This window comes from Corvus cornix, chromosome Z, assembly GCF_000738735.6.
Source record: "Corvus cornix cornix isolate S_Up_H32 chromosome Z, ASM73873v5, whole genome shotgun sequence".
Lineage (NCBI taxonomy): Eukaryota > Metazoa > Chordata > Aves > Passeriformes > Corvidae > Corvus > Corvus cornix.
This window is the reverse complement of record NC_046357.1, coordinates 23,138,607-23,159,385: the sequence shown is the minus strand read 5'-3', so window position 1 is coordinate 23,159,385 and position 20,779 is coordinate 23,138,607. Positions and strand designations below refer to the sequence as shown.

Here is a 20,779-nt window from a genome sequence, read left to right as displayed (position 1 = left end):
ATTAAGGCAGAGAGGGAAAATCTTACTCTTTTAATGCACACTAAATTGGTATTGCCCACAAATATTGATCCGTTATATTCTATGTTTAAGAAAAACATGAAATAATGAAAAGTGAAAGAAAGGACAGTTGTACAGAGCTTTTACTTGGAAGTTCTTAGATGCTTCTGTAGACTTTAGCCTAGCAGCATACTTTAACTCTGGAATATTCATAAATATATGAAACAGATATACTAACTAAACCATAGTGTATATTAACATGTATGAAAAAATGAAAAAGCAGGGAAGGAAAACAGATCCAGAATATCTCAGCAGGGATTCAAATAACCTTTTTCAGATACTACTCATTTGACTAAGGCCGTTTTACAACACCTGCAACTTCTTCCAAATTCTTAACCCAGACCAGACAACATTACATGCTTCTTTCCCAAGTGAATCAATGATTGATTTTCCCTGTGCTTCTACAGGGCTGTCACTGATTGACAAAGTAAGTCCCTTGGAGAAGCAATATTTCTAAATAAATATGAAAGCTTTGTGTCAGACAGTTCTGTGCTGTTTCAAACAATATTTATCAGTTACAAATGAAACCTAAAAATATATTTATATAAAATATCAAACTTCAGTCTATTTGCTTTAGTTCTATTATACAATTATGGAAGAAATACTGAAGTACAAAATTGTAAAAAACTAAGAAATTCCATTTTGATATTTTTGTATGGTCTTCTGTAATATAATGTACTGGTAAAGTTCTCAGTCCTGAGAGATATGGGTCAGGCAAAGAGTGAAGACAGGACCCTGAATTTTAGGGAAGCAAACTTCCAGCTCTTCAAGAAGGTCAGTAGGACCCCCTGAGGAAGCGCCCTCAAGGAGAAGAGAGCAGAACACAGCTGACAGATCTTTAAGGACATTTTCCATAGAGGTCAAAAGCTCCCGAACCCCAGGCATAAGAAATCAGGGAAGGCAGGCAATGGCTGAGTCAACCTGCTGGTAAAACTACGGGGCAAGAAGAAAATGCACAGGCAGTGCATTCCACAATGTGGAAGTAGGAACAGGTATTTTGGGAAGAGTATAGGAATGCAGTCCAAGGCATATATCAAGGTATGGCTGGAGCTGTGCATCCCTTGGTAAGGGATGCAAAGAACAACAACGGCTTTACAGACAGGAGAGAAAGCTCAGGGTAAGTTTAACCCTGCAATGGATATGACTGACAAACTGGTAACAAAGAATGAGAGAAGGGTGAGGAACTCAACAACTTCTTTGCCTCAGTGTTCACTGGCTGTCTCTTTTCTCAAACCTCTTGAGTAGATGGACCACAAAAAAGGGATTGGGGGAGGAACTGTAAGAAAAGATCAGGTTCATGACCAGCTGAGGAACTGGAATTTACATAAATCTATGGAACCTGACAAGATGCATCCCAGAGTCCTGAGACTGATAACATTGCCAACCCACTCTCCACGACATTTGAAAAGTCATGGCACTCAGGGCAAGTCCCAGGTGACTGGAAAATAGAAAACATGGTATCCATCTTTAAGAAGGGAAGAAAGGAGGACCCTGGGAACTACTGGCCTGTCAGCCTCACCTCTGTGCCTAGGAGATTATGGAACAGATCCTCCTGGAGGCTGTGCTAAGGCACATGGAGGACAGGGAGGTGATTTGAGACAGCCAGCACGGCTGCAGGAAGGGCAAATCCTGTGTGATAAACCAAATGGCCTTCTAAACAAAGTGACAACACCACTGGACAAGGGAAAAGCTACAGATGTTCTTTATCTGGACTTCTGTAAAGCTTTTGACACAGTCCCCCCCAGAACATCCTTCTCTCCAAACTGGAGAGATGGATTTGATGGGCAGGCCACTCAGAGCATCATGTATTGGCTGGATGGTGACATTCAGAGAATTGGTCAATGTCTCAATGTCTGGTTGTTAATCAGTACTGGTCCCCATACAGAGCCCTGAGGGACACCATTCATCACTGATCTACATCCAGACAGTGGAACCAAGTCCCCCTTGGCAAATTTGCAGACAACACTCAGCTGACTGGCACAGCTGACACACTTGAGGGATGCAGTCTCTTCCAGAGGGACCTGGACAAACTGTAGAAGAGGGCCCATGGGAATCTCACGAGGTTTAACAAGGCCAAGTGCAAGGTGCTGCACCTGGGTCAGAGCAACCCTGGTATCAGCACAGGCTGGGGGATGGACAGATCAGAGCAGCCCTGCCCAGAAGGACTTGGGGGTGCTGGTGGCTGAGAGGCTGGACATGACCCAGCCATGGGCACTCACAGCCCAGAGAGCCAAACGTGTCCTGGGCTGCATCCAAAAGCAGCGCGGCCAGCAGGGCCAGGGAGGGGATTCTGCCCCTCTGCTCTGCTCTGCTGGGACCCCACCTGCAGTGCTGCATCCAGCTCTGGGGTCCCAGCACGGGAAGGACATGGAGATGTTGGAGCGAGTCCAGAGGAGGCCATGAAGTTGATAAGACGACTGGAGCACATCCCCTATGAGGAAAGGCTGAGAAAGTTGGAACTGTTCAGTCTGGAGAAGAGAAGGTTGCATGGAGACGTTAGAGCAACATCCAGTACTTTATGAGGGTTTAGAAGAAAGGTGGGAACAGGCATTTAACCATGGCCTGCTGTGACAGGACAAGAGGTGATGATTTTAAAACTAAAAGAGAGTAGATTTAGATTGAATATAAGGAAGACATTTTTTATTATGAGGGTGGTGAAACTCTGGGGCAGGCTGCTCAGAGAGGTGGTGGATGTCCCATCTGTGGAAACATTCAAGGCCAGACTGGAGACAAAGCTCTGAGCAACCTGATCTAGTTGAAGATGCCTCTGCTCACTGCAGGGGCCCACTCCTAGAGTCCAATTAGAAGACAGTCTCTTTCTTTCCCACAGGAAAAGACATTTCACAATTTGGAAGACTAAGATGGGCAATCAGGAACACGGACAGAAACCCATACTCACCAGGTCCCAATAAAATATGGAAGACTAAATTCCTTAATTCCAAAAAATTAATTTCCTCCTTTCCTCACATTTCTCATACATTTCCACTGTGCAACACCTCAGCTCAGAATGATCAAAGCTTAAAAAGAAACTCAAACTCTCATGAGTTTGGGATATTTTCCCCCTTCTTCTGTTGTGCTAATGCATTCAGAGGTTTTACAAACCATAAACAGCAACAACAAAAACACACTTCTAATCCTGAATCTTACAGCAATTCTACCCCTGTACCACCGCCAGCTAGGCAGCACAATTCCCTTAACAGATGATGAATTACAAGGGATAATGGGTTGAGGACAGGTTTTTCAATCATCTTTGTCTCACTGTTCCAAAAGTGTACAAGCCACTAAACTAGACAACAGATGAGATTGCTTCTTTGATTCCTTCATTAAACTCTGGCTTTTTTTTCCAATACTGAGATTTTAATTTTTCTCTCTGATATTGTAATACTGCATTTTAAAAATAAAATTCAACTCAACCTTGAGCACTAGCAGCCATGTAGGTCCCCTTAATTTACAACTAAACAATAATGAGTGTAACAAATATAGAAAAGGATGGCAGAAATAAGATGGCATATTCAATTTGTCCGCAGTTTAGTTCTGTAAATATTTTTTACATGTTATGTATCTCATGCTCCTCTGAAGGGCTGGGGCTTTAGGAACAATCATGTTCTTAAACTTAATCAGAACCACATGGAGGTCAGTATGAGGGTCCATCCAAGTGAATCAGAACTGGAAAGTATATTAAAAGTTAACTATGAAATTATTTCATATGTAACTTACAGAGTTTAAGAAGCCAATTTACAATGTTAGTGTCTTGGTATTGCTGAAAACAGAACATGTCAATAAAATAACTCACATTACCTTCAATATTTCTACAAATTAGATTTTGAAGTATACAACTAAAAATAAACAAAAGGAGTAACATGTTAACAACCTCAGACAGTGAAAAAGATAGAAAGTATGACAAAACCCCCATTCCAAGGCCTTTCCTCCTGTCGCCTATTTCAGATGGGGATACTGCAGAAGAGCCAAATTCCTACAGTTTCATTTACATTAAGTGTTGACATCTCCATTCCATAATGCAAATCTGGACTTTGTACGATTTTGTTTTAAACACTATTGAAATTACGGGGGCAGCAAATAGTTTACAATGGTAAAGAGCAACGAATGGGAACTACAAGCAAGAGCGATTCAACAATTTAAAACCCTTTATTTAGCAGACATGATACCACCATGCATCATTTAATATGTATTACATGTATTATGCTATTTAAAAATGGAGTGAGGCACATAAGCAGGAGACAAGTCTACTCGTCTACTGATAGGTCATGCCTAATACTCGTACACAATTTTGAATGTAAACTACAATCAGTTGCCAATATCAACAAAACAAGCAGGCAGCTAGCGCTTGCTTTGGTTGGGGTTATTTTAACCTTTTTTTAGTTTTGTGCGTCAATTTTGCATATGTGAAAGGGAATTAAATAGCACTTACTAGTGCCAGACACAATATGAGCAAACATTAGCCAGCATCAATGCACAGCTCTGTAAATGCATCTCATTTTTGACCTCCAACATTCTTGCTGAAAGTCTAGGTCACAGAACAGGACTTCAGAGACCTTCCTTTGCGTGATTTAAGCTCATGGTTGTGAGTCACAGTTAAACAGAGAGCACGGTCAATAATAGTGGTAAAGGATCACATTTGGGGAAAATTTCTCCCCTCTGATCTTCAGAGCATAAATAATGCTTACTCTGTACATGTTCCAAGTGCAGAACTCCCATTGAGGTTTCATTAGAAAAAAAAGAGTACAGAATACACAACAGAGATCTACACTTTGGATAGGAGACTCGCAGCATGAATTAGAGAATAACTTTGCCCGTAAGTTGAACTCATGTTCTTCCCTGCTTCCCCACATTGCATCTGGAAGATCCATGTGTAGCTGCATTTTTCAGTCGTGCCACAAGTGTGATAGAAGACCAATCACACTCCCTCTGATGGCTAATACAAAACACATATTTCCAACAAAATGAACCAAAATCACTTGGTAAGACCAGCTAACAAAAAAACATCTCTTGTATACTTCAGTCTGATGTTGTATACTCAAAGCAGAAAGAATAACCTTGAAGGTTCAATGTTCAATGGCAGAAATGCCACTTTGTCTTCAGAGTGCTGATACATTATTATATTTCAGTGCTTGATACAGATTTATTTGTGTATGTGACATAGAAGCAATGCTGAAAGCCTTTCAATTAGAGGGACGATAGAAAACTAGACCTTCTAACATCAAATTCTGCTAATGTAGTTCTTGTTGTGCTTTAAATACAACCATAGGGGTTTTCTTTTCCATCAGGGAATATAATACCTCTCCTGCATCAGAGCACCATTTGCTGAACAACTTTACTGAGCATTTACAGAGTAACTTTTATCGAGTTGTGCTCATATAAATCAACCTCTATGTTTTTTTGCAACTCACCAGAACTGTCTCTTTATTTTCTTGACTTCTTCAAAATTGGAAAAAAAAAAAAAGAAAACTGATCTCATGGGAGAAAGAAATGCATTTGATATACACAAGCTTCCAGCAGTTACAGACTCAACCCTACAAAAGCTGCATGAACAATGCCCTTTTTCATCCCATTGAAATTTTCTTCTTTTTCTTTTTTTTTTGCTTTCCAGTACAGCTTTCACGATAGCAGCAATCCTAGCACAGACAGTTTCAGTCGAGTGCTTTCATTGTGAGCAGTCTCAGTAATTAAACAGGTCTCAGTAGTTACAGACCCTGCTGTGTCAAGGTCTACACTAGCACACGCCACACATCACTAGACACGACAGAAACATGGAAGAAAATTTTAACCCAAAACCAACAGAAAAAACCTGACACGCTGTTCATATGTCTGCAGTGAGCAAGTTAGACAAGACACTGTCAGGAAAACTTTGGATTTGTCCCACTGACAGGAGAACTGAACCTGACCACTTTTTGGGTGCAGAAAATTCTGACACAAAGAATAAAGGCTTCCCAAACACTATTATGGAGAACAAACTGGTATCGTTTAATAGTAATCATAGTTTAAGGCAACCTTTTGGGAGCTGTGGGAGATTATTAAACATTATTGTTAATATATGAAATGGGCTGTTTTCAGCAATCATCTCATTCTAAGAAAAAAATTACTACCAAAGCTATTAACATGCTTAAATCAAAGCTTTACACAAAACTGGCCAGCTTGCAAAATTCTGGGCAAAATTCACTTCCAAGTTTCATTTACAAATGAACTTCACTTCAAGCACTGGCATTCACTAAAAACAGGAAGAAAAAATCAAGATTCAACTTATGATGGAGTTTTTAAACATGAACACAAAGAAGAAGCAAATGTCTCTGGCACAAGGTCACTCCCTGTTCAGGAACTTAGCTTTGGAGTGTTAGGTTTTGCATGGAAAAAGCTGGGTGGGTGAGGAGGGATTAATGCTAGACAGAAAGGAAGATAAATAAACATTTCCTACAAAACATTCTGAGTTTTCATAGGATTTTAAAATGACAGGGAGGGAGTCAATATATTGACTATCAACATCTTTCAGTATTGATTTTAAATCCATTTCCACTACAACATTTCCACCTTTGATAACATATTCTTAAAAATCGAGTCTCATTACTATTACCTGCATCATACGACAGAGAAGGTGTATTTTTATTTCTAAAAAATTTTATCACCCACACTTTAACATGGAAAAAACCTGAAAAAAAAATAATAAAAGCCAGCACTGGAGTACAAAACACCAACCACATGCACCTTTCACTGTCATTGACATGTAACAATTCTAACCAATACAAGTACAGTGATCTGTCAGAACTTTTGCCTGTATAAAAATGAGATTAAATAAATAAGAAACAGAAAAATAATATTTGGGAATAGATACAGTCAAAAAACTAGTGTGACAAAAGGTGCTTGCAGCTAAGGCACCAGTGTTTATTTCCACTCAGGAAGCAGCAGATGATCAGCCAATAGATGCCGAGACATCTTCCTCACTGGCAACACAACAAACCTCTCAGAAACCTCTGAAAGACCAATTAAAACAAGTCTTTAGGACTGTAATATAAAAATCTGAGAGCACAACCATCAAAATTAGCACTCTGACATCACACACAGAATAACTGCTCTAGCCAATCTGTCCTTCAGCTGGCTCAGCCAATCTGCAATTAGAAGGCTCTCTGAAGTCCCTTACAAGCAAAAGTGAAGAAGCAGGAGTTCATTTGTGATCAAAGATATCAAGAAGATAAAAAAATGCCCATAAGGACTCAGTGAAAGTCAGATGCGTAGTCTCAAAGAAGACACTGGAAACTAGGGAAAGAAGAATTCCAGTATTTCATTAGCCAAAAGCCACAATATGCTGGCTGGAATGCAAAAAAAAAAAAAAAAAAAAAAGGTAATATGACATTTTGGGGGAAAAAAAAACCTAGGGGTATGATACAAACGGTGCAAACATCAGTAAGGGTGTCCAAAACAATCTGTGCTCTTATTAATCATCATTCTACAATGATAAAAGACCATCTTTTGGAGTGAAAACAGTCATCACTGTCACATGCTCCATTATGGAAAGGATTTATGTGGTTTTCCCTTAGCAATATAAACCAAGGATTGAAAAGTTCCACGTGTTTTGCTTTCCAAAGCCCTCTTATGGCAACTACCGGGCACTACAGTGCTAATCCACATTTTAAAACAGAGAGAAATACTGGAAGAAAGGAGTGTTGTTCCACAGTGGTTTAGTTTAATAAAAAGCTGAAAGTTAAATGAAGCAAAGGATAGTAGCTTTAATACAGAACTGAAATTAGGGGTCATATTCCTTTGCTTTAATGTTGGCAAATTTACACCAAAATTTATTTTAATACCTTGCAGAAACTGTAATCACATTTTACTCAGAGCAAATCTCCACTTCTTACCTCAAATCACAGTTCTGTATTTGAAGCAAAATTTGGACTCTAAGTCCATGTTAATAGTTTTGAAGCAAATTTGTACCCTTTAATGCTTTTCATGACCTTTATTTTAAATTGAGGTCCTGTTCAGGGACATTGGAAGTTACGGACTCCTATGATTGCTAAAAATAAAAATATACCCTATCTCTCATTCTCTTTGATTTCAAGTGGATAAAAGGCCATGGGTACCTACCACTGCTGCATTCATTTTCATCTGTTTTGCTTAAAAAAGCAATGATTTCATTTTCATCAATGATCTCACCAGATCTTACCAGATCACAGACTTACTTGTATCAGCAGTATAAAAAGTGCTCCATAAAAGCAAATTCTATTTCATATCAAGCCACTCAAGACTTTTCAAGCTACTACTTGATACACCACATACCATCGAACCTGCTCACTTTTTTCTTACTTACTTGTAGAAATAGCCTGTTTATCTGTTCAAAAAGACACCAGAGGGTTGATTTACAGGACGTACTGATGGAGTCAGATTTTGCTAATGATCAAACATAATGAAGTTACATTTTTACCCTGGTATCTCCATCAGACCACTTTAAAGAGGAACTGAAGTTCTTCTACACATTTCACAACACTCTTTCAAAATGTGCAGTATCTCCATTTTTCAACTGGCATGTTTGCAAGGCAATCCCTCTTAAGCCATAACAAATAGAAAGAAACATGAAAGAGTATAATAAAAAAAAACCTACCACAAGATCAAAGATTACATCATATTCTACAGTTTTTCAATTTGCACCCACTAAAAAGAGATCTACAGTTTGAGGTCAACACTTCACAGTGAAGTAGTCAGAAGACCATGTTTGATGCAATGCTACTTGCTATAGCACAAAATATTAAATGACCATCTGTAAATTATTCTTTGGGCAGGACCTTAAAAGCACAGAGAGATGCAAACATGGAACGTGAATTTTGGCTGCAACTAAAAAGGAAATAGTAATGAATCTAGTAAAATGTACCATAAAAGCAATGTTTTCTTTTTGCTCTACAGACTTTCGACAACACCTTTATCAAACCACATAGCTAACAAAATTTTTCTCTTAGAATGATTTGCCTTTGAAAGGACCTTTAAAAGTCATCTAGTCCAACCCTCCTACAATGAGCACAGATGTCTTTGACTAGACCAGGTTATTTAGTGCCCCATCCAACCTGACCTTGAATGTTTCCACAGATGGGACACCCACCACCTCTCTGGGCAATCTGTCCCAGTATTTCACCAACCTCATTATGAAAAACATCTTCCTTATATCTAATATCTGAATCTGTTCTACTTCAGTTTAAAACTATCACCTCTTGTCCTGTCACAACAGGTCCTGTTAAAAACTCTGTCCTCATATTTTTTATAAGCCTACTTTAAGTACCGAAAGGCTGCAGTAAGGTCTCTTCAGAGCCTTCTCTTCTCCAGGCTGAACAATCCCAGCGCTCTGGGCCTGTCCTAATAGCAATGGTGCTCCAGCTCTCTGATAATATCTGTGGCCCTGCCCTGGACTTGCTCCAACAGGTCCCTGTCCTTCCTGTGCTGGGACCCCAGAGCTGGATGCAGCACTGCAGGTGGGGTCCCAGAAGAGCAGAGCAGAGGGGCAGAATCCCCTCCCTGGCCCTGCTGGCCGCGCTGCTTTGGATGCAGCCCAGGACACGTTTGGCTCTCTGGGCTGTGAGTGCCCATGGCTGGGTCATGTCCAGCCTCTCAGCCACCAGCACCGCCAAATGCTGGTGCATTTTCCATCTCTAGGCAAGTATGATGATTTTGTGTCTTTAACATTCTCATTAAAGTTATGGATAAACTTCATCATTCCCTAGATTCTCCCTTGCAGTACTCATTGAAGTCCTTGAATTGATTCTTACTCCCACAAAACAGGAAGAACTTTCTTTGACAAGAGTTCCTGATCATAAAGAAAAGTGTGTGTCCCCTGCTGTGTCCCACCAAGCAAAAAGAGGGTCTCCCAGTTCCAGAACAGCACTTGGGGCAGGGAGAGGGACTTCTTCAAGCAGACATGTCCTCAAGAGCTGGAGAGAAATCATACTATAATCATATGCTCATATTGCAGCTTCCAGTGCACATCAGGACTCCCAGTTCCAAAGGACTTGAAAGCTGTGCAGGCAGATTTCACGCAGCACAGCTCTCTGCACGTGATGCTCAACTGCAGACCCTCATATGTTTCTTTTAAACCATGCTCTAATGTCCATTCTGAAACACACCATCTGCAAAAGCACTAAGCAAAATATAGAAAAACTGAATAATTTGGCACTTTTTTTCCTTTTTTGGCCTTTTTAAAATGTTTTATGGTTACAACATTTGGTTTTTGAAACTGTTTCCTTATTGCATGCAACGTTTTAGGTCTGTGAAGAATAATTGCGTGAAATAAAGAGAGAACACTGAAAAAAACCAAATCACTGGCTCCTGTCCTGCCTGATCTTAGTCCAATTTCTACGCATTTTAGTCATATTAAATTTAACTCCTGGAAGTTTAAACTGTCAATTAACTCAAAATATGTCCCATTTGATAGGGCAGACACTTGATTCTCCTGATTGTTTGGCTCTTGTTGAAACATACTTGCAACTGATTGTAAAATAATCACTGTTAAAGAACAGGGTAGACTGTCACTATTCAGAAAAATAAATGCTTCATAAATGAAAAAACCAAATTTGTCTTTTTAATTCACTCATACCTTGTAATTCTAGCTCAGATGTATTTAGTTTTATTCCACAATGTACTGAACAAACATTACTGAAATAACTCTACCAAGACCCCATCAGCAAAGACTGGATTTTTTCCATATGGAATAAATACTGGTACCATTTTCCATATGTCTTTGCTTACTTACAGTTCTAAATATAAAAACATTGCAACTAGAAACAGGCATAGAAGAGTTATCGAATCCTGCTAGAGCCAAAACCTGGACACAAATGTAACATCATCAGGCAAACAGGTCTGGACTCAAAATGAAATTCCAAGATTCCGAGTGCTATAGGAAGCAGCTGCTAAACTCAAAACATATCAGTGCATTTTCATCAAATTTTGGTTGGTTCTTTGTTTTGGTTTTGTTTGTTTGTTTTAGTTGTTTTTGTTGTTTTTTGAAGTGTTCACAGAAAATTAATTTGCCATTTTGACTGCCCTAATATGTAAAGTGTGGACAAAAGAACAACTGTATGCATTGAAAGGCTACTTCCCACTTTCAACCAGACAAGAGCAAATATGTTCCTGAAACCCAGCCAAGCAGCTGTATTTCAAAATGGTTCTGTTTCATTCTTAATTTGGAAACAAAGGGGACTGCTTTGCAACGTATTATTTGCATTACTCTAATAACCTAGAAACCAAATCATGTGCCTGTACATACAAAAACTTAGACTGTAATTTGGCTGACTAGACTGCTCATCATATTTTCAGCTGTTTTATTAACAGACCTTTGTTTCATGGGAGTAAGATGCTAGTGAAAATATTTCAAGAAAGACAAAAATTACATGTCACCTTAAAGCAAGAGAAAGAAAGAGTTTTGGCTTCAAGCTGCTTGCTGTCTGGCTGTTTGTGCTTCATGCAACGCATGGCAATTCACAGACTGGACAGACAGCTTCAGAACAAATAAATTTGTAGACAGCTCGCAGCAAGGATTCAATTCTGACAGATTCCGACAGTAACTGCAGTGTCAAGTAAGATGCTTCTAACTCCACTGCCCTCCTCAGATTTTACAAAGCTGTTTTTACTCCACCAGGAGCATCCCCCACCAGCACAAACACTACTTCAGAGTTGTTTTTGTCAAGCTTGAGAAAGCCCTAAGAGCAGGGAAAGAAACTGCTGTTTGACTCAAAGTCCTGCTCAACTTTCATCACTCTTCTGTAGTTAGAAAATATCTGGAGGAAAGACAGAGGGGCCAGATGTCTCTGTAGTCAGCTTGTTAGATGCTGTAGCAAAGTTATTACTGAAAGAATAGTTAAAGGAACTTACCAGTAGAGAAAACAAAAACTGTGTTGTCCCAAAGACCGTATGCTTTCAGAGCATCAGTAAGATTTCCTACTGCTTCATCCATAAGAGTCACCATCCCTGCATACTGGCGCCTCTTTACATCTTTTATGGAAGAATATGGTTTCATGTATTCTTCAGGGACCTCGAGAGGTTCATGCACAGACTGAAAGGCGAGATAGAGAAAGAGGGGCTGGGGTGGAAGGGACAGAATGGAAATTAGTTGAACATAAAGTAGTAAGTGCAAAATTTACTGCAGCAAAAGCAGACCTGATTTATCAACAGTGCAGGTAGTGTATTTTGATTTCTTCTAACACTTCTACATCTTCTAATCCCTGCACATAAACTAAGAAAGTTCGAAAAATTACTTTTGAAAAGCTGTGGAAAAACATCAGGTGTCGCTTTTCCACATAACACAGTTGCTGACAACTTCTTTCTACTAAACTTCTCCCCTTAAACTTCCCTTCTCTTTTTAGAAGTGCAAACTACTTGCTAAACCATTTCTAAAAAATTATTAATTGTAATACAATAAAAGAAATGGAGAAGAGTAGCAGGCCAGGACCATGCAGACAAAACTGATTTTGGCAGCAGACAAGACAAGTTTTACAAATGCTACTTCTCACATTTAGCTCTATGCACTTACTGAATAGCCCCGAATTACAGTCCAAACACAGCTTTCTCTACTAATATTTCATTAACATTTTTTAAAACATTCTTTAATGTTGAAGTTATCAGAGTAGCAGCTGTTGACTGTACCTTCTCAGTTTTGTGACTGGCTATAAGATCTATAGCTCTTTCTGTGAACAAATTTGTGGAGTACACATTTTTAAATCCAGTTGCAACTTCTTCTCCATCTCGGAAGTCCAGAGCACAGCGCGTCACATTCCTTGCTTTGATGAGGACGCAGCGGTCATGAGTATAATAATCCTCACTGCCCAGGAGATAGCCTAGAACAGGAAAAGATGTCAAATGAGCAGGCCAACATCGTGTCACATAAACACATACATCAGGAGGAGGAGAAAAGTCAAACATAAATATCAAAACATTAATGGTTTTAAGCTAAAACACTAATTCAACCCTGGACCACCTACAGTGACACCCCTGACAGGTCTGAGTAGCTCCACATTTAATATCTCATAGGATTTTCATTGCTAATGCAAGTAGTAATTTCAAAAGAAATTAAACATTTTGAAAGCAGTTCAATGACTTATTTATACTTTGATATCCATTAGCATTAAACTAATGCACTGAGATCAAAGGCAGGGATCTAGCCGTGTGCTAGTCTGATTTTTGGTGCTACGATTTTGTATGTTTGTATTTTGACATAAGATTTCCATCTCTATTAGAAAGTTTGGAATTTTTAAAATTCACTTATTCATAAACACCCAAGTATGAATCATGACGTCTGCTGTAAGGTAATTTCTGATCCACTGCTGACACCAGCTGGTGAAGGAAAGACACTATCATTTAGAGATATCCAAAAAGAACGAAGTAAAAGTTCTACATGTGTAGATTTGGTCCTACCTAGGGCTACCCTGTTAAGCACTGAGAGCCCTCGTGCTTTAGCAATCACAGATAAAACTTTTCCAAATGACTTGAATCTCAAAAATTACACTTGAAATTAGATTTTAAAATTTTCCCCCAATATCCTGAAAAAAATAGATGAATCTGAAAAAAATACAGTCTTATGTTCGGCAAACAAAAACTTGGGACAAAAATCCAAGACAGAAGAGCTTTACTTGAATTTTTATTCAGCAGCTTCAGCTATTTATTTCTGCAAAAACAAATGTAAAACAATAATGAAGTTGTCTTAAATACAATATAAATGGCTACTATATTTTTAGGAGGAAAAAATGGGTATTCTTTCAAAAGATGAACTGATTTTATGTGCAGACTGCTTACATCAATGTACTCAGAGGCACATGTGTCCTGGGTTGCAGTGTATTCTATTACCATCCTCATGAGCTGTTGAAATCAGGTGGGGCAGTGTTTCCTTGCCTCCTCCCCCCAGACTATCTTTCTGTTAATGGCCCATCATTGTCCTGCCGCCTGACTCAGAGATAACTCCCTCTGGACCATCTTCTGTTAATGAGCCTAATCAACACTTGGCCTCATGACTCATCACCCCATTGTGAGATGCTCCACCCAGAGGGAGGAACCAAGCATCCCATCTGATATAATCTGAGGCTGAACACCAGAGACACCGGCTTCCCACTGGATTTCCAGAGGACAGGAGCTACACAGCCACCATTGGACTTCCTGAGGAAGAGCAGACTCTTTTACTACAGGATCACTGCTTCAGAGGACTGCAGCCACCATTCTACCAGACTGCTACCACCACCCTGCCTAACAGGGTGTCAGGTTGTACCTTGACTCTGTCAGTTTGACAGTGTTTTCTTTTACCTTTTTTTTTCCCCTTTTCTTTAATTTCCATTAAATTGTTATTCTGACTTAGTGCCTCCCACTGGTTTGTTTTCAAACTAGTACAACATGTTGCATTTTTTCCATTTTGAGTGCCCACTAGGGGAGACTCTGCATCAAGTGTGCCACAGAATCAAGACCCTAATCATAATCGATGCCTACTGGAATCACATGAACACTGTAAGATATTAGAAAGCTATATCCTGCTATATCCTCTGAAAAATAATGTCACATTGGCCACCCAACAACCATACCCAGAGCCAGCCTGTTCTCAGGCTCCTGCATTAGGAGCCTGCTCAGTCCCAGGGTGAGATTTCACAAGTAACAGCAGCCTATCCACACCTATGCCATCAAAAAGATCCCAAGTTCCCATGAACGGATGAGAGGAAGCACAAGAGTTTAAGAAATGAGCTGTTATATTCTAACCACATATTAGCTTAATTCCATTGTGAAACCATGGCCATCAGCTCCCTGAAGAAGGAAAAGAGATAGACTAGCCAAGGGAACAGTTTTTCCCACCTAATGTTTGGACCAACATAGTTTATAAAAAGCACACACGTAACACAGTCACACTCTTCACCTAAGCCTGAGGTTAGACAAGAGCAACACAGACTTCTGCATTGAAATGAACTGTTTTGAAATTCATCGTTCAAGGAAATTGGCTTAAGAACAACCAAGTGGAGATGGACCTCTTTGAGCTGTGCAGAATGAGATGCAGAGCAGACAGCCCAAGTAACGTAACAGCCATGACACTTGTGCAAAACTAGTAAATGTGGAATCGACACTGGGACGAGCCCAAACCACACGAGGAACAATAAACAGTGAGTAGCTGCAAGTTGCTCTGCAAGTAATGCACTCATACTTGGACAATCTATTGTTTAGTCTGAGAGTTTGACTTCCTAACTTGTGAGTTTTTGGGTACTACTTTATGGAGGCTTTCACACCATCTCATTACCAGCTCTGGAAAACCAAAGCTACGCAAACTGGCTGTAGCCCCCATTCCCTATTCCCCTGGGCTGCTGTAGGTAGGAGACAGAGAATTTGGAATAGAAGTAAGTCTGGGAAGGAGGAAGAGATGAGGCAAGATGGCAAGAGAGAAATACCTTACTTGGAGGCACAGTAATTCCAATACTTTCCCCAGTAAGTTGTAAAGCTTGAGCATACATTTAAGGCATCATCATTTTTTTAAGCAGTGATAATTCAGAAATATGCACACGCAGGTATGGCTTTGCTTATAAACTAACAGTAAATCTGCTGTTCTTACGAGAATGGGGCATCCTTTTTAACACTGCATTTATTGCCCACGTTAAATCAAACCATTACCAAAGTAAGTGTCAAATCCTCTGCGGGTTGGAAGGCATTCTTTTCTGTACATCCCTAAATGCCACTTCCCCACCATGTGAGTAACATATCCCGCCTCTTGAAGTAGCTCTGGGAGGAGTTTCTCATCCAGTGGCAGACAGCTGGGCTGGCATGGCCAAATTATCTGGTGTTGTAAGCCTGTGTGGATCTAGCAGAGAAAAGAAGCATGAGAGATCACTTACAGTGCACTCCATGGGTTAATTTTACAAGCAGGCCCAAAAAGAAACACAGCTGCATCAGAGGTTAGCATTAGTTTTAGGGGCTCTTCATTTTACTGATGTAGCACTGAAGATGATGAGGAAGCTGCAGGTGGAAGGCAGGAGTTGCATGGAGGAAAACAAGAAAATGGCACTGCAAGAGTTAACATCTTCCCAGGCATAAATCAAGCACAATTTTTAAAAGCCCCAAAACAAGCCAACCTCAAAACAAACAAACCCAAAGCCTTTTATGCTTTTAGCTAGAAATCTAATAGGGAAGAATTACCATTACGGTCTGTTTGAAGGCTAAGGACATCTCAACATGGAGGGGGAAATTTTAAATGGGATTGAAATGGGCAAAAACACATATGGCAGGTGAAGCTACCAAGCTTTTGCCTGTATCAGAGAACAGTCACTGGAGGAAAGGCTAATAAAAGAAAACTGTTTTTCTATTACTCTTCTAAAAGGATATTATATATACATTTATATATTTATTTGCATGCTTTAAATGAGTACAAGCACTATAAAAAGCATTTGGATATGAGGATGACACAAGCTTTACACTGCCTAGATCTGACATTTAATAATTCTTATTAACAGACATTTAATAGTTTAATAGTTTCCAGTCTCACTAAGTGGTGAATTTCGTATCTCTTTACAAAACCATGACTGACAACAATACTTCGAGTAGTATATGATGTTGGATGTAAGGAACCTCCTCAGTTACTGATACTATAAGCTGACTTTTGTCAACTTCCCTGTCTTCTCCACAATCAAAAAGGCAATACCCTAAACCTTAGGCCTGCAAACATACATATACAAGTACAAATATCTCATTTATATATTAAGTGTTTCTAGCAATCTGTGTGTGTGTCAAAGCACAAAGCCTCCAAGACCCCCTGGAGCAGATGACACCAGATTTTATGACTCCACTAAGCACACCAGTGTAGCAAGCTGCACGATTAGCTTTCAAAGCATTGCTTTAGCAACTCTCTGAACTGACTTTTAAAACAAATAAGCCCCAATCTTAGGCAAGTGGGCAAGGAGGCCCTTTTCTAAAGGGCCTACAAGTTACTCATTTTCTATGAACAAGGAGGTTCCAAAAATTAAATTTTAGTATAAATTTTATATTATATACAAAACTATATTTAAAATATTTTTAAATGCTGTACTACAGAAAACATTATTAATATACAGAAGGACACAAACTAGCAAAGCATTGTAATTTCTTGCACTGTATCTGGAAAATGAGAAAAAGGAGAAGGAAGCAATAATTTAAAAATATATAGCTATCTTAGACCAGTATTATTGCTTTTCTTTCATACAGATTGCAAGGTGGCTACCAAAATTCCACCTCCAGAGACGACCAGATTTAGGTTACTTTCTCAAGTCTCTTAGCAACTGTTAATCATATCCATGGGTAAAACAATTTTTTAAAAAATCCCTCATATTTTCTGCATAATATAATTATTTACTGCATAATTATTGCTGCACAGAAGGTACCCTCTATTAAAAAAAAAAAAAGATTACTTCCATTTTCTAATATTATTTTACTCATCACAAAGACCATTAAATTATCAAGCCAGATGTATGGGATGAATTTAAATCCAGACTGACCTATAGATACTTTCAATGTCCACTTTTAAGATGTGATGCAGCAGTGGCCCATGTCTTAGAAAGCACATTCAGATTATGAACTGTATTTTAAAAATAGTCACTACAAAAAAGTATTCTAGGTTATTGAATAGAACACTTAAAGAGTTGGTAAAGATAATGCAAATTGCTTCTTCCTTTTCATCATTACTCATTCTTGGGAGTTTCCAGGAACAGGACAAATGTTGCTTGGAAAAAGTGTCACTGAGAAAAACCTGCCTGTGGTAAGGGAGAGCACCCACTAATACAGGATTGACATTTATTTTCTTTTATTCAGAGCAGTCTCTTTGGCAAATCACTACGGTTAACATGGATGTGCAGGACTTCTTGAGAGAGAGGGGAAGTTTCTGAAACACACTTAACCCTTTGTGAGTTTCTTCCTTCTGTCCATGCTGCTCTTCCTGCCCCCCACTCCCCATGTTTTTGCAAAAATCACAAAAAAGGATGGGAACAGGTAGAAGTATACCAGTATTATAACACCCGAATCTTATACCTGTGCAACTGGGGAAAAAAAAAAATTTAAAAGTGGAAGAAATCAGAATAATGAGTACCAACTATCTGGTCACCCAGACTAATGATCACGCTGTGCGTACTCCATCGAGGAGCAGAACATCTACACCTCCTACCAGGTGGAGGTGAATGTACAGCTTGTGACGCATTTAAGCGCTGCACTGGAAAACATGTTGCAAAAACTGAACAAATGGTGCTGATCTGCTTCTGCCTGCGTCTCGACCGTGCGTCTGTCCAGTGGAAAAAATATCCAAGAGTCAGATGACTAGGGCAGGGATATCTCCCACGACAGGCTGCCGTGCCTGTTAACCCAACCGAAGCACAGAGAGCACCTCGGCTTTTCTGGCACAGAACGATCTGCACTGATTCCATGTTCAGTTTACTCCCGAGCTCGCAGACAAAGCGAAGTTTGCGTTTCCGAGCAGCTGTTACCCACAGCGCAGCCCTCTCCCCTGCGCAGCTGCACAGAGACCCAGGGAGTCCCAGCGACACGGGGTACGGCCAGAAGAAAGCAGGGAGCAGCCGCAGCATCCCCGGTAGCGCGGGAGGGTGGAGCGCCCGCCCTACCTGGTAGCGGCCCGAGAGGAGCTGGCTGCGGGACGGCGTGCAGAGCGGCTGGGTGTAGTAGCGCTCCAGCCGCACGCCGCCCGCGCCCAGCGCGTCCAGCCGCGGCGTGCGGATGGCAGAGCCGTGCCAGCCCACGTCGCCCCAGCCCAGGTCGTCGGCCAGCACCAGCACGAGGTGCGGGGCGGGAGGGCGCGCCAGGCACAGGGGCAGGGGCAGACGCAGGCACAGGGACAGGCACAGCAGCCGGCCGAAAGACGGCCACAGCGCACCCGCCCGCCGCGCCATCCCGCCAGCAGGAACTGGGCCGCGGGGGCCGCCCCGCAGCCGGCGCTCCGCCCGCCGAGCGAACGGGGCGGTGCCGGGGCGGTGCCGGGGCGGTGCCGGGGCGGTGCCGGGGCGGTGCCGGGGCGGTGCCGGGGCGGTGCCGGGGCAGAGCAGGGGAGGGCTCGGGTGCCGCTGTGTCCCCGCAGGGGTGGGGGTCGCAGCACGTGCCGAGGGTGACAGTGGTGCAGCTTTACGCCCATGGGTTTTGGTATTAGTTTAAAAAAGAAGCCGTAAAGGTGTTGCCGGTGTTGACAAGGTATGCAACCCGCTGATGCTGGCGGTCCCTTCTAATTTTGTCTTTCTCCAACTCCTACATTAAACACCCGGTTTAAACCCTGGAGCCTTTCCCAGGGGCACCAGGGAACTATGTGCAAGCTTGTGTCTCAAGTCATCTATGGTTTCAAGGAAGTCAGTACAACATATGAGGACAGGACAGAGTGCACTGTGGTAAAATTAACTGGACTGATACTTCTGCCTTCACAGCAGCTCATCCATCTTGAGTACTGCCTACAGAGCTTATTCTGTATGTAAGCACAGTGAGGCAGCTGCAACACACACATGGCCTTGCTGCTGGCCAATGTGCAGGACAGCCTGGGAAAAAACAATTTCCACCATCTCTGGAGATGCAGCTGAGCTGAGCGAGACAGCAGTTATTCCTGTTGGAGAAACTCTCCAGTCAGCATCAGCTGCTAGCACGCACACATGCACACACACACACACACACACACACAAGAGAGAGACCTGTGTGTCTTCCCTCCCTTTTCAGCCCCCAACCCCCTGCAAAATCATGAGCAACCCAGTGCTTTTTTCTCTCCATTTTGCCCATTCGGATGAGAAGCCTAGATAGAGGTCTGGCTGTAAAATGATGCTTGTGACTGTTACAGTATAAGAAGGAAGTGAAGTAACACAGAAACAGAAATAGCAATGTCAACAGGGTTGTTTCTTCAAACCATGTAATCGTCAAAAGCAATATTGCAAACAACCACTACCTTAGTTACAATCTTGATGTAACATCTAAGAGAGTGAAAGGACAGAAATAGCTGTCAACTCTGGTCAATTTCGTCCATCCATGGAATACACATATATTTCAGTGTCCAGTGGAAGAACAAATACCCATATGTTTCCCATTTAGCTGGAATGGTAAATATGTGTATTCCCAAATTTATGTAGCCATTTGGTAACAGGTGAAAGAACAGTCCACATTAAAAGTTGTTTTTCTTGGTTAGAAAGTCAAATATTGAGTATACTAGACTCCTGACTATTTCCTGACAAGTCTCTGTAGAAAGAAAGTTCCTGTTTGTATGACTGAAGTCTAGTGGATAAGCCTATGAAGCTACCAAGCTGGGTTTTTTTAAATCCCACAGATTTCCCTGCTGGTTTGAAGACAACAGCTATGATGAGTGATGTCAGCTTTTTTTGTACAATGAGAATGTACTACAGTCTGCAGTCAGTACTGGAACAAGAAGCAACAGTACTATCCTAAAGTCAGTTTTCTCTGAAGTAAATTCCAGGATCACTGACAAACTGGTATGTGACTATGAGTAGTATTTTCTTTTTTGAAATGTGATTCACACTGTTCAAAAGCTGCAAAGTTCTGATTTATGTTTTTTTGTGGTTCAGATCCCATGACCAGTCTCAAATGTCTCACTGAACCGCTTTATTTTTCTAACTTCTTCCATGTCTTTATTACAGGTAAGTTTCATTCAAATGTTAGCACATTCCCACAGAAACCCTTTTTGTTCTCTCAAAATAAGTACTTCAAAAATCTGCACAGTGCAGGTGAAACTGGACATTTTGAAACAAAGTTCATAATTTCT

At 40.8% G+C, this 20,779-nt stretch overlaps 1 protein-coding gene across 1 annotated transcript in view; it reads right to left on the bottom strand.

The window, feature by feature from the left end:
* Positions 1 to 18,961, bottom strand: part of ARSB (arylsulfatase B) — an 80,305-nt gene extending 61,344 nt beyond the window's left edge. Inside the window, exons 1-4 of the mRNA XM_039567140.1 lie at positions 18,639 to 18,961; positions 15,673 to 15,859; positions 12,685 to 12,875; positions 11,914 to 12,121 (exon numbers count right to left, since the gene is read on the bottom strand). Of these exons, the coding sequence (XP_039423074.1) occupies positions 11,914 to 12,121; positions 12,685 to 12,875; positions 15,673 to 15,859; positions 18,639 to 18,923 (871 nt within the window). The 5' untranslated portion in view covers positions 18,924 to 18,961. The remainder of the gene's footprint in view (positions 1 to 11,913; positions 12,122 to 12,684; positions 12,876 to 15,672; positions 15,860 to 18,638) is intronic.
* Between the last annotated feature and the right edge of the window lie 1,818 nt (positions 18,962 to 20,779).